Source organism: Pangasianodon hypophthalmus, chromosome 27, assembly GCF_027358585.1.
Source record: "Pangasianodon hypophthalmus isolate fPanHyp1 chromosome 27, fPanHyp1.pri, whole genome shotgun sequence".
NCBI lineage: Eukaryota > Metazoa > Chordata > Actinopteri > Siluriformes > Pangasiidae > Pangasianodon > Pangasianodon hypophthalmus.
In genome coordinates, this window is record NC_069736.1 from 11,848,291 (window position 1) to 11,862,132 (window position 13,842).

The following is a 13,842-nucleotide window of genomic DNA, read 5'->3' on the forward strand; positions in this document are numbered from 1 at the left end:
ATAAGTGAGAACATACATGTTTTAAAATGATTTTTGAACATTTAGTTCTAGTGAAATAGAAGAAAGACATCCGAATATGCAGCAAATGTCCAATATAAACTCTTAAAAGTACTTAGAAGGTGCAAAGTAGCAGTGACATGCACATAAAATGCAGGTACAGCACCGCTTTAAATATGTAAGATATAAACCAACAAAAGCTCTGTAAAACTGCCACTCTGTCTTTCTTACACTCTTCATTGCACTGCTGTCAGAACACACCACTGTCTGGGAGACACTGCTATCAATCATAATATGACATGACACACCCACACAGTAGTGATACAGCAGAAAACAGGACTTTTGTAGCTTTCAGTTGTAATAATATTGTAGTTATGGATATATATTTCTTGAATCTAGCATTGGTAAATGCATATTTAATGACAGATCCTTAAGTACCACAATGTTTTTAATAACATTTGAGTGCTTTAGAACATATAATATATTAAAAAACATAAGGAATTACACTTTTAAGTTTTAATGATCCAGGTTTTAAAATTAGTCCAAAATTAAATTCACACTGAAACAATGCATCCAATTTGTTTTTACTAAAGAACAGTAAAACACGACCCATCTCGAACCTAGCTAAAAGTATTTAGCAATATTTTGTAGTATATTATTTTACTATATTTAATAGTATTTTTACTTTCGATGCATCAGTGTAAGTCATTGTCACAGTTAATATGTTACGTTCGAGAATAACTGTAGCGTTTTTATAGGCCACCGCTGGAGGCGCTGACCTTCTTTTAAGAATGGACTACACCAAACTACAGCTAGAGACTATAGGAGACAAGTGAACTCGGGAGGAGGAAGTGGAGTTTTCAGACCGAAGGAAGGAAAGAAACAGAAGAGGGAGAACTAAAAAGAGCTCCAAACGATACAAAATCAGGGGCGCGTGGTGGATTTAAGTGCTTTAATTGACAGCGAATTTAATTTTAAAAAGAAGAAGAAGAACGACCTCACAGGAGAAAGGAAACAAATATGATAACGCCGTATTTCCTGGAAAATTTCTGGGTAGGTATGTTTTTGTTATAATCTGCGGTTCTGTTTCCACTGACCGTACTGAATGTCACTTGTTCAGTTCAAGTCCTTAACATTCTATAAATCGCTTCAGAAAGCTTTAATGTTTGGCCTATTTTTTGTATTGTTTTCCTCGGTGTAGAAAGCTTACCGGTAAAACATGGGCAAGGGAAACGTGAGAACCGATGCCCCGTTCACCATGTTACTTTGGTCGGCAAATGTCGTCTCGCGACACCAGGGATTGGGCCTCGGTGAACTCGGACAAACATGACCAACCAACTAGAATCCACCTTTCTGCAAGCACATTGGCTAACGTTGAATGATGTATGACGTTAATGGTTAAATCAAGAAGCTCATTGGATCTCGTTGCTGTTAGTCACACTGGTTTTCTTTTTTTTCTGATTTCTTCTGTAATTAAATTAAAGTGAAAGGCCAGGTATTTCATAGAATATTCATATGGAATGAATTCCTAACCGTGTGATGGTTACCTTGATTTTCCAGCTACAGTTTTGGAAAGTAAAACATTTTAGTGTAGTCCATGGATCCTTAGCCAGACATGTGTCTAACATAAGGCTGAGAGTTAGATTAATGCCAGACGCCACGGTAGATATAAACATAGAAAATGATAATGGAGGTGCCTCGCGTCTTGACATCGCAAGTGAAAAGGTTTGCAAAAAAAAAAAAAAACGTCGCAGCGAACTGCAACGGCAGCATATTCAATGTGCTCCCTGGAGAAATTTTTGTGAGTGCCCTGTTTTCCAGAAAAAGTGCTAATGTTATTGTCAACGTATATCTCACATTTCTTCTTCTTACTGAAAATCAGCTACTTCGGGTCTCAGCTACTTTTATCTATGATTCCGGTCAGTTGGGCCCCCCCCTTTTTTGATTTAGCTGTTTTGTGTTGTCAAATCACAAATGTTTCACTTTGTGTTCGTTAATGTGTTCGTCAACACACAGACGTTAATGCTTTTGAGGAACTGAGATGCAAAAGTTTCAAAACAGGCAAAAGCAGCACACTTTCACAGATCGGAGTCTATAACATGTAGCTGTGTGTCTGTATGTCCTGTTTTTCAAAGATGAGCTGTTTCCACTTTCTGCATTCCTTGATTGCTGCAGTATTAGTTAAATCTGTTGTTAACACTAGCATTAAATGATTAAAAACAGTCAAAAGACAAAGAGACGGGGTGAGACGAACACTCAGAGGATGTAGCAGTTTCAATAAGCTCTTTGTCCTGAAGGACTCCGTAGGACTGCAGCGGTTATGATCAGCTGTATGCTTGCAATGCAGGACACACTCTTACAAGTTCCCACAGCATGCATTCATTTTGATCCTTTAAATTTCCCATCTCTGTCTCTCTCATACACATCTGCCATATATAAATGTAACTGTTGTGCAAGGACCCACTGCTAGCTTAAGGTTCAGTAAAAGTCACTCCCTTCTGAGGGAGTAGCAATGTCTTCCTATGAGTGTTATGAACTGTGTGTGTATATATGTATGTGTGTGTGTGTGTGTGTGTGTGTGTGTGTGTGTATATATATATATATATATATATATATATATATATATATATATATATATATATATATATATATATATACACACACATACACACACAGTCAGGTCCATAAGTATTTGGACAGTGACACAATTTCTGTCATTTTGCCTCTGTACACCACCACAATGGATCTGAAACGAAGCAATCAAGATGTGATTGAAGTATACACTTTTAGCTTTAATTCAAGGGGTTTAACAAAAATATTGCATTAACCATTTAGGAATTACAGACATTTTCCCTCCTTTTTCACAGGCTCAAAAGTAATTGGGGAAACTAACATAATCATAAATATTAGGATTATTTTTTTATACTTGGATGCAAATCCTTTGCAGTCAATGACTGCCTGAAGTCTGGAACCCATGGACATCACCAAATGCTGAGTTTCCTTCCTGGAGATGCTTTGCCAGGTCTTTATTGGAGCTGCCTTCAGTTGCTGCTTGTTTGTGGGGCTTTCTGCCGTCAGTTTTTTCTCAATCGGGTTGAGGGCATCCGACATTTAAGCACATTTAATTTCTTTGCCTTAAGAAGCCCTTGGGTTGCTTTCACGGTATGTTTGGGGTCATTATCCATCTGTACTGTGAAGCGCTGTCCTGTTGGTTTTGAAGCATTTGACTGAATCTGATCTGAAAATATAGCACAATACACTTCAGAATTCATCCTGCTACGTCTGTTACCAGTTACATCATCAATGAACAACTGTGACCCAGTTCTGTTGGCAGCCATACCTGCCCATGCCAATTTAACTGCTTCCACATGTTAACAGATGATGTGGTATGCTTTTGAACATGAGCCCCTCCTTTCCTTCTCCATACTTTTCATCATTCTGGTACAGGTTAATCTTACATTAGAACTAGTCAGTTTTTTTTTTTTAAGCAAAGTGTAATCTGGCCTTTCTGTTCTTGAGTGTTATCAGTGGTTTGCATCTTGAGGTAAACACTCTGTATTTACATTCATGAAGGTGTCTCTTAAATGTAGATTTTGAAAGTGATACGCCTGCCTCCTCCTGAGGGTTCTTGACACAGCTCGATGGTGTAAGGGGTTTTTTCTTCAATACGGAAAGAATTCTGCATTCATCCACTTTAGTTGTTTTCCGTGGTCTTTCAGGCCTTTTGGTGTTGGTGAGCTTGCCAGTGCATTCCTTCTTTTTAAGAATGTACCAAATTATTAATTTGGCCACTCCTAAAGTTTCTGCTATCTCTCTGATAGGTCCGTTTTGTTTTTTTCATCCTAATGATGGCCTCCGTCAGTTGCATTGACCCCTCTTTGGACTGCATATTGAGGGTTCCCATGAGCAGCTACCAAATACAAATTCAACACTTGGAACCAACTCCAGACCTTTTATCTCTTTAATTTATCAGGAAATAACAACAGGCCACACCTGGCCACACCTGGCCATGAAACTGCTTATCAGTCAATTGTACAATTACCTTTCAAGCCTGTGAACATGGAGGGACTATGTAAAAAATGGCTGTAATTCCATAGAAGGTTAATGCAATATTTTTGTTAAACCCCTAGAATTAAAGCTGAAACTCTACACATCAATCACATCTTGACTGCTTCATTTCAGATCCACTGTGGTGGTATACAGAGGCAAAATGACCAAAATTATATAAATATATATACGTGTATCTCATTACAATGGCATCTGTCAAAGGGTGTGATATATTAGGCAGCAAGTGAACAGTCAGTTCTCAATGTTGATGTGTTGGAAGCAGGAAAAATGGGCAAGCTTAAGGATCTGAGTGACTCTGACAAGGGCCAAATTGTGATGGCTAGATGACTGGGTCAGAGCATCTCCAAAATGCAAAGCCTTTTGGGGTGTTCCTGGGAAACAGTGGTTAGTACCTACCAAAAGTGGTCCAAGGAAGTACAACCAGTGAACTCACAACAGAGTTATGGGCACCCAAGGCTGCGTAGCCGCAGACCGGTTGGAACGCAGAGCGCAGACCAAGTACACCTCTTCATGGCAACGGTATTTCCTAATGGCATTGGCCTCTTTCAGCAGGATAATGCGCCTTGTCACACTGCAAAAATTGCTCAGGAATGGTTTGAGGAACATGACAAAGAATTCTAGGTGTTGCCTTGGCCTCCAGATTCCCCAGATCTCAATCCGATTGAGCATCTGTGGGACATGCTGGACAAACAAGTCTGATCTATGGAGGCCCCACCTCGCAACTTACAGGACTTAAAGGATCTGCTGCTAACGTCTTGGTGTCAGATACCACAGCACACCTTCAGAGGTTTTGTAGAGTCCATGCCTTGGCAGTTCAGGGCTGTTTTGGCAGCACAAGGGGGGCCTACACAATATTAGTCAGGTGCTTTTAATGTAATCGTAATAGACACACCTTCTTATTCAATGGTTTTTCTTTATTTTTATTGTTTTCAACATTGTATATTAATACTGAAGACATCCAAACTATGAAAGAACACGTATGGAATTATGTAGTAAACAAAAACGTGTTAAATAACCCAGAATATGTTTTATATTTTCGATTCTTCAAAGTAGCCACCTTTTGCTTTGATGACAGCTTTGCACACTCTTGGTATTCTCTCAGTCAGCCTCATAAGGTAGTCACCTGAAATGGTTTTCCAACAATCTTGAAGGAGTTCCCAGAGGTGTTGAGTACTTGTTGGCAGCTTTTCCTTCACTCTCCGGTCCAACTCATCCCAAACCATCTCAACTGGATTTAGATTGGGTGATTGTGGAGGCCAGGTCATCTGATGCAGCAGTCCATCACTCTTCTTCTTGGACAAATAGCACTTACATAACCTAGAGGTGTATTTGGGGTCATTACCCTGTTGGAAAACAAATGATGGCCCCACTAAGTGCAAACCAGATGGGATAGCATGTCTCTGCAAAATGCTGTGGTAGCCATGCTGGTTAAGTGTGCCCTCAAATTTGATTATGTCAAAAATCTCAAATTTGGATTCATCAGACCAAAGGACAGTTTTCCACTGATCTAAATGTCCATTCCTTGTGTTTCTTGGCCAAAGCAAGTCTCTTCTTCTTGTTCTTGTGAAGTAATGGTTTCTTTGCCGCAATTCGACCATGAAGGCCTGACTCACGCAGTCTCCTCTGAACAGCGGATGTTGAAATATGTCTGCCACTTGAACGCCTAGAAGCATTTATGTAGGCTGTAATCAGAGGTGCTGTAATTTGGTGGTTTCTGATGCTGGTAATTCTAATAAACTTATCCTCTACAGCAGAGGTAGCTCTTGGTCTTCCTTTCCTGGGGCTGTTCTCATGATAGCCAGTTTCATCATAGCGTTTGATGGTTTTGGCGACTGCACTTGGGGATACATTCAAAGTTCTTGAGATTTTTCAGATTGACTGACCTTCATTTCTTAAAGTAATGATGGATTGTTTTTTTATTTACTTAACTGAGTATTTCCTGCCATAATATGGATTTGTACAGTAGTTGTAGTAGCACTAATAGTGCTATTGACTCTGTACCCACCTTTCCTCTGCTTCCTTTAGACAACTGATGGTCTAAAGCACATTAAGAAGGTAAGAAATGTCACAAATTAATTCTTGACAAGGCACACCTGTGAATTGAAAACCATTCCAGGTGACTACCTCATGAATCTGATGAGAGAATGCCATGAGTGTGCCAGGCTGTCATCAAAGCTAAATGTAGCTACTTTGGACAATTTAAAATATAAAACATATTCTGGGTTGTTTAACACTTTTTTGTTTACTACATAATTCCATAGGTGTTCTTTCGTAGTTTGGATCTCTTCAGTATTAATGTGCAATGTTGAAAATAATAAAAATAAAGAAAAAGCACTGAAGGAGAAGGTGTGTCCAAACTTTTGACTGGGACTATGTGTGTGTGTGTGTATGTATGTATGTGTGTATATATATATATATATATATATATATATATATATATATATACACACACACACACACACACACACACACACACACACACACACACACACACACACACACTGGAATATATCCAGGACATATGTATCCTGTGTGTGAAGTACAGCACTTTTTATATGTGGTTTTCCCCTTGCCCCCATCCCATTAGCTCCTCAGCTGTTCCATGGCCAGGTGTGTTTTATTCCCTCATTATTTCACTTAAAAGTAAGCAATTTAAAGATCTAGGGTTGATTTCAAGTGTGGCATTTCTATTTGGATTCTGTTGCTGTTAACTCTTAATATGAAGTCCAAAGAGCTGTGAAGAGCAGTGAAGCAAGCTATCATTAGGCTCAAAAATGAAAATGACCCCATCAGAGAGAAACTTTAGGTGTGGCCAAATCAACTATTTGGTACATTGTTAAGAAGAAAGAACACATTGGTGAGCTCAGGAACACTAAAAGATTAAAAAAGACCACAGAAAACAACAGTGCTCACAGAAGAATTCTTTCCCTGGTGACAAAAACTCCTTCAAAACTGTTGGCCAGATCAAGAACATGCTCCAGGAGGTAGGTATATCTGTGTCAAAGTCAGCAATCAAGAGAAGCCTTCACCAGAGTTAAAATAGAGAGTTTATTACAAGATGTAAACACCTCAAAAACAAGAAGACCAGATTAATGTTTGCCAATAAACATCTAAAAAAAAAAAAAAAAGCTTGTACAGCTTTGAAACAATGTCCTATGGACAGATAGGACAAAGGTCACCTTTTAACAGAATGATGGGAAAAGAAAAGAATGGAGAAGGGAAGGAACTGCTCATGATCTGAATAACACCACCCCATCTTATTGCATGGGCACTTACGTCTGCAAATTGAACTGGTTGCCTTGTTTTTATTGATAATGTGATGAATTCTGAAATGCATAGGGCTATATTATCTGCTCAAATTTAGCTAAATGTTTCTAAACTCTTTGGGCAACATTTCACTCTGCAGATGGACAATGACCCAAAGCATACTTCAAAAAGCAACTGAAGTCAATCACCTGACCTAAATCCAAATTTAGGTCTTGCTTGCTTGTCTGTTTCACATGCTTAAGGCAAAGCTTATGGCAAAATTCCCCAAGAACAAGCAGGAACTGAAGACAGCTGCAGTAAAAGGCCTTACAGAGCATCACCAGGGAAGAAACTCAGCATCTGGTGATGTTTGTAGGTTCTAGATTTCAGGTAGACTGCAAATTATTTGTATCCAAGTATTTAAAAAAATGACCATTTATAATTTTTAGATCGCCATAGACCACATATAAAAAGTGATGTAATTCCTACACTGTTCCCCCGTGACTTGGATGTAAATATAAATATTCATAATTTAATTTCACCTCCAATATACTGTTGTAGAAAGCTGAAGTAACAATAACTCTGTCAATATCCAGATGATACATAGTCCCCTCTGAAAGTATTGGAATGGCAAGGCCAATTCTCTTGTTTTTGCTATACACTAAAGACCCTTGAGTTTGAGATCAAAAGATGAATAAAAAATGATAGATAAAAATTTCAGCTTTCATTTTCTAACATGTATATCTAGATGTGTTAAACGACTCAGAACATGGCTTCTTTTGTTTGAGCCCACCCATTTTTCAAGTGATCAAAAATATTGGAACTGACACTAATCCTTGCCTTGCCTTAGGGGTTCCTTGTTGCCCAGTTGTGCCATGTTAGATTGATTGTTTAAACAATTAATAACCCTGAATGTACACTCTTGGTTTGTGGCCTCGTTTTCACCTCTGAAGACTGCATTTCCTGTTAAAAAGGGTAAACCAACATGAAGACCAGAAAGCTCTATCACAAACATTGTGAGAGCTGTGATGATGTCAGAGACCTCCATCAGTGATGATGTCAGAAACCTCCACAGGGTAGGGGTGATGGTATCACAATCCACAATTTGAAGAAGACTTCAAGAGCAAAAATATAGCGGCCATACCACAAGATGCAAACCACTCATCAGCAGTAAGAACCGGAAGGTCAGACTGGAATTTGCAAAGAAATACAGAGATGAGCCACAAAAGTTCTGGAACCAAGATTAACCTCTACCAAAGTGATGGAAAGGTCAAAATGTGGAGAAAAAAGATCTGCTTATGATCCAAAAATTGTTCCTAATTCTCTTTAATATCCATTTTTCTCTGAGAAAATTAGAGTGCTAGGAAAGTAGACATCTTGGCTAAGTAATGCTAAATGTCAGCAAATGCTACCGATAAATATTTTCCGTACAGTTGTGTGGTTGAACAGACAATGGTGAAACAGTCGACCCTTAAAAGTGTCTTGCTCAAAGCGGGCAATTCTGATAAGCCTAATCGAGACAGTGAGGAAAATGTTGGCCATGGAGACCTAGGATCCTGGTCCAACTTCAAAGAAGCAGAAAATCATACATTTGAGATATACATTGTGAAGTAACGTTCGGGTGCTTCTTTAAATATATTTCAGTGTAGTTAAAACAAAGATAAATAAAATTTTGTTAGCAGCCATGACATAAAGTTATATTTATCGTTAGCAGAAAGTTTTCTTGTTGTCTGCTGTTTGTTGCATTCATAGGCCTACTGACTATTTTATTTATGTTTATTTAAATGTTAAATGACTATGCAAAAAAAAACATTACCCCAAAATTTCAGTGTTTTTTTGCAGCAAAAGTTATTAACATATGATCCGAATTAAACTCATTTCTCTGGTAAACTGAATCATTCCAGCACGTTTCTGATTGATTATCTATCTATCTATGTGTGTATGTATATGTATGTGTGGGTGTATGTATATGTATTTATTTTATGGCTGAGGTTTGGGCTAGGCCCCTTAGTTCCAGTAAAGAGTCATTCTTAATGCTATAGCATACACATACTTTCTAGCTAATTGTGTGCTTCAAAGCAGTTTGGGAAAGGCCCACATACTGTATGTGTGTGATGGTCATGTGTACACAGATCTTTGCCCATATAGTGTATATACACACACATACATTGGCCCCAAAAGTATTTGGACATGTAAGCCACACTTACAAATTGATGAATTTTACTGGATTAGAAAACATGTCAAACCAAGTGGCATTCATTTTAAAGAAAGCTTCCACAACATCTTTTCTGTTTTCTGATCAGTAAAGAGGTACTTCACTTCCAGAAAACAGCTGAAAAAAGACTGGCATTTTATGGAAGGCAGTGCAGCAGATCCTTCATAAGATGCCTATATAATTGGCAAATAATGGCTTATTATGACTGAGTAAAAGCTTATTTTGCCAATTTTTGTTGTTTTTCCAGGGCGTAAATTACCCCAGCCACAGAGTGTATGTACAAAATTTTATGCATATGGTCTGTGGCCCGAGTATATAGATTGTAAAATAATCGGCAACAAGTCTAGTCCTTCTTGTTAGTAATTTATATGCCTGAAATTCACTTCAAATGGAAAGGAAGCTGTTGAAGAAAACTATTTCAGACATTTGATATTGCTGTGAGCTTGACCCTGTTTGGATCTATTCCAAAATTTATTCATCTGCTGGTTACAGTGATAATTCCATATAAATCCTACAAGCATTCAACCATTTGTTCTTGAGATATCACTCTAAAGAGAATCTTGGATGGATAGATGGACAGACAAACAGACATGCCTACATACTACATAAAACATACTAGGTGGTGGAGATATAAATATAAAGTTTCCATCCGATACTGAAGCTGGAATTAGGCTTAACGTTTCTAAAATTGTCATTTTCCAGGTTTGTTTCGGAGCATACGTTGCCAGCGTTTCGGATCTTGATTTAGTCTACTCTTTGCATCTGTAATTCCATACAATCAAAGAATTTAATGTTGGATCATTTTGTTCAGTAAAATTTAAATTTGTTTAAAACTGTTCTTTATTTTTATCTACTTTGTTATATATTTTTTAGAAAGATCTAATCACATAGTCACGTTTATAGCGCTAATTATGCAATAGGAAGGGTAATAAGACATGTACCTCTGACTTGAGACAAGCCATGTACATACCACAACAAACAATTGTTAGAGAAACCTCATTTTCCTGTTCCCCACAGAGACATGCATCATGCTGCAAGACATTTCCTTTTGACTCTTTGACCTCTGTGTGTCATATCCAGATGAGTGTCACTCTTTGTGTGTTGTTGGTGCCTTTTACTGTGAGAATATCAAAATGATCAGTTTTTCCTTGATGTTTATATTTTGAATCAATTGTTGGTGCTGTAGCTAAAATAAACTCTTTGAGTGAATGTTTGTTAACAAAGAAATTAATTGCATGATATTTAATTTCAGAGAAGTGCTGTAGTTAACCTACATATTTATGCAATAACATGATTAACTAACGTTATATAGTGTACACTGTAATTGTGTGACTAGAGCAGATGTTTCCTGCTGAAGCTGGAGCATTGGATCAATGTTATGGCAAGAAATAAAAGAGAAAAAAAATGCAAATATTAAGTTAGCATGCACTTCTTGAAATTTTGTTTAATATTCAACTCCCTGCCTTTTATTGTTGTCTGGTCTCAGAGTTGTAGTACTAGTAAATACCTAAGGCATGTGGTTGGTTGTGGCTCTTGGTGTTTGGTCGTGGTTCTCTCCTAGCTCCCATGAATTAGTCCCATAAATTAGTCCCATATACTGCATGTTTTGGGTAAGTTAGTGAGGACTTAGATCACTTGTATCTCTGTCAGTGTCACAGTTTAAAGAGCAGCTCCCCTGAATTAATGAAAAGTGTAACAAAAACACGGTTTTGAACTCTATCTCTTGTTTAACATCAGAAATGAGAAATAAAAGAAATGTTCTGTTTCTAGTGTATTTTACAAAAATGTTGCAAGTGAAAACTTGTTACCAGCTGGGGCATGGGAATATTTCATCCCCATACTGTCAAAATGTGTGTTTCTGCTGGTCTATCACAAACCCCACACAAGTAAGAGAACACCAAAAATCATGCCTTAAACTATATAATTTCAAGAGGCTAGGTAGTAGTTTACTGGTAGGCTGTAAATAAGATTCTGTTTGTATCCCTGTAGTGAAAAACTACAAACGCAACCAACAGATTTGCCTTAATACATAACTTCTTGCAAAACTGCTGACATGACCTTGTTTTCTGATCTCTTAAAGCTGTTTCCTTCCTTTTATTTTTCACTATAGTTTTTTTTCTAGCTGTAGTTATTCTCCTGAATGCGGTGAGCAGAACCTGGAAGTAGTATGCTCTGCCATGCCTTGAATTCAAGAACTCCTTTCAGCTCAGGCTCTTGATTTATAAAAATGAATAGGGCTAAACTGCTGTTTTTTGAAAACCATTTTCCTCAGTTTGTGTTGTGAGCTATTATATATAATATTTTTAACAGACTAGTGATGAGGGGCTAATCCCCATCATCTCCAGCCTATGGAAAACAGAAGGTACTTCATCTGATAAAGAAAAATTTAACTGTTTGCACTTCATTGTTTAAAATTTTATTGTTTAAACTTGACATGTATTTGAGACAATATTACTGCTAGACTAGGAAACAAGGCATTGAAAATCAAGATATTGATTTTTCCCTGCTCACTATTTTATATATTAAAGTGTTGTGATAAATCATTTACTCATCCAGAACCACTAGCCTAAAAAAAGACAGTAAAATGAGCATTTCCACCATTTCAGGTTTAAGGAGAATAGAGGAAGGCATAATATTTTCAGCTATGCAGTTGGAAAATGCAATCAATCGTGAAAACTCAGCTGGGTGGTAGATTTCTGCATTAATGTTCAGAAAATGGTTCAAAAACATAACGGTACATTTCTATAGGGTCATTCCCTATCAACTCACCCAGAGGTGGTTGCACCATGATCTCAGAATTTGGTCTAAAGGGCTGACAAATCTCAAATATTATAGTGATGTGACTCTAGTTTTTTTTTTATTTTATATATATATATATATATATATATATATATATATATATATATATATATATATATATAAAAATGTAATGCATAGGAAATGATGTTAAAAAAATTTTTTCTTCAGTATTTGGTGGCTAAAATTTTAATGATCTTAAAAAGCTGTCCTTTTGTAAATATTTCTGGCCAGAGTTAGTGTACTTCTCAGGTTGTCCAGATGATAGCAAGGCTGTATCAGACTCATTTTCTAAAATATGTCCTTCAAAATGGCCGAAAGTGCAATTTGGCCAAAATTTTGAACAATTTTCAGATCATCATAGAAACAGCAGTATTGTAGACAGAGACTCGAAACTTGCTGGATTAGCTATTACAGAAGTAGGTTCTGACAACACTACCACCACTGTCAACAGCAGATATTGCTTATAATATTATAAGGTTTCAAATTTAAGGAAATCATCAATTTTACTACACGCAACTAGTATTTTGGAAAATTATAGAAGATTCCCTATACTACATTGCATTTAGAAAGTATTCAGACCTTTTCATTTTTTTCACATTTTGTTATGTTGCAGCCTTATTCTAAAATGGTTTTAAAATTTTTTTTTTCACATCAGTCTACACTATACTCCATAAAGCCAAAGCAAAAACCAGATTTGTGATAACTTTGCAAGTTTATTAAAAAGAAAAAACTGAAATATCACATTGACATAAGTATTCAGACCCTTTGCTGTGACCCTTGAAATTTAGCTCAGGTGCATCCCATTTCTCTGAATCATCATTGAGATGTTTCTACACTTGATTGGAGTCCACTTGTGGCAATTTCAATTGATTGGACATGATTTGTCAAACTCTTGGAAGAGTCCTGGCTGTTCTAATCTCCTTCCATTTAAGAATCATGGAGGCCACTGTGCTCTTGGGGAAAATTCAGTGCACACTGTGCCTCGACACAATCCTGTCTCTAAATTTTGCAGGCAGTTCCTTTGACCTCATGGCTTGGTTTTTGCTCTGATATGCATCTTCAGCTGTTAGACCTTATATAGACAGGTGTGTGCCTTTCCAAATCACGTCCAGTAAACTGAATTCACCACAGATAGACTCCAATCAAAGTGTAGAAACATCTCAAAGATGATCCAGAGAAATGAGATGCACCTGAGCATCCCAATTCACTGTTGACAAGGTGCATATGAATTTTAGCCTGCATAAGCAGGGGTTCTCTTGTTTTTATCACCCCAAATGTCATGTACCAATAGTGTTGTCTTCATATGTTTCTACCTCTGTAAAACCTTTGGGTCTGGGGGGTCTGCTTATTTTGTCATTATCTTCTCAATCACAAACAGTCTCATAAATTTGACAATCACAAATGAAATTCAGTGCAATAAACTATCAAAATTCTCAATAAGAAGAATAAGTGGATAGCGTAGTGTTATCAGACTTTGGGGTTGTTTGGCTTCCTGTTGATGTGTCTTCCAATATGTT

At 37.3% G+C, this 13,842-nt stretch overlaps 1 protein-coding gene across 6 annotated transcripts in view; it reads left to right on the forward strand.

The window, feature by feature from the left end:
* Positions 1-794: 794 nt before the first annotated feature.
* The window catches only part of fcho2 (FCH and mu domain containing endocytic adaptor 2), a 116,771-nt gene continuing 103,723 nt past the window's right edge, over positions 795-13,842 (forward strand). For 3 of the 6 annotated variants that reach the window (XM_053230513.1, XM_053230514.1, XM_053230512.1), the window contains exons 1-2: positions 796-1,050; positions 1,199-1,798. In XM_053230513.1, coding sequence (XP_053086488.1) covers positions 1,679-1,798 — 120 coding nt within the window. In that variant the 5' untranslated portion in view covers positions 796-1,050; positions 1,199-1,678. Of the gene's footprint in view, positions 1,051-1,198; positions 1,799-13,842 lie in introns of all 6 variants that reach the window. The other 3 variants (XM_026921978.3, XM_026921979.3, XM_053230511.1) reach the window with 2 other exon arrangements.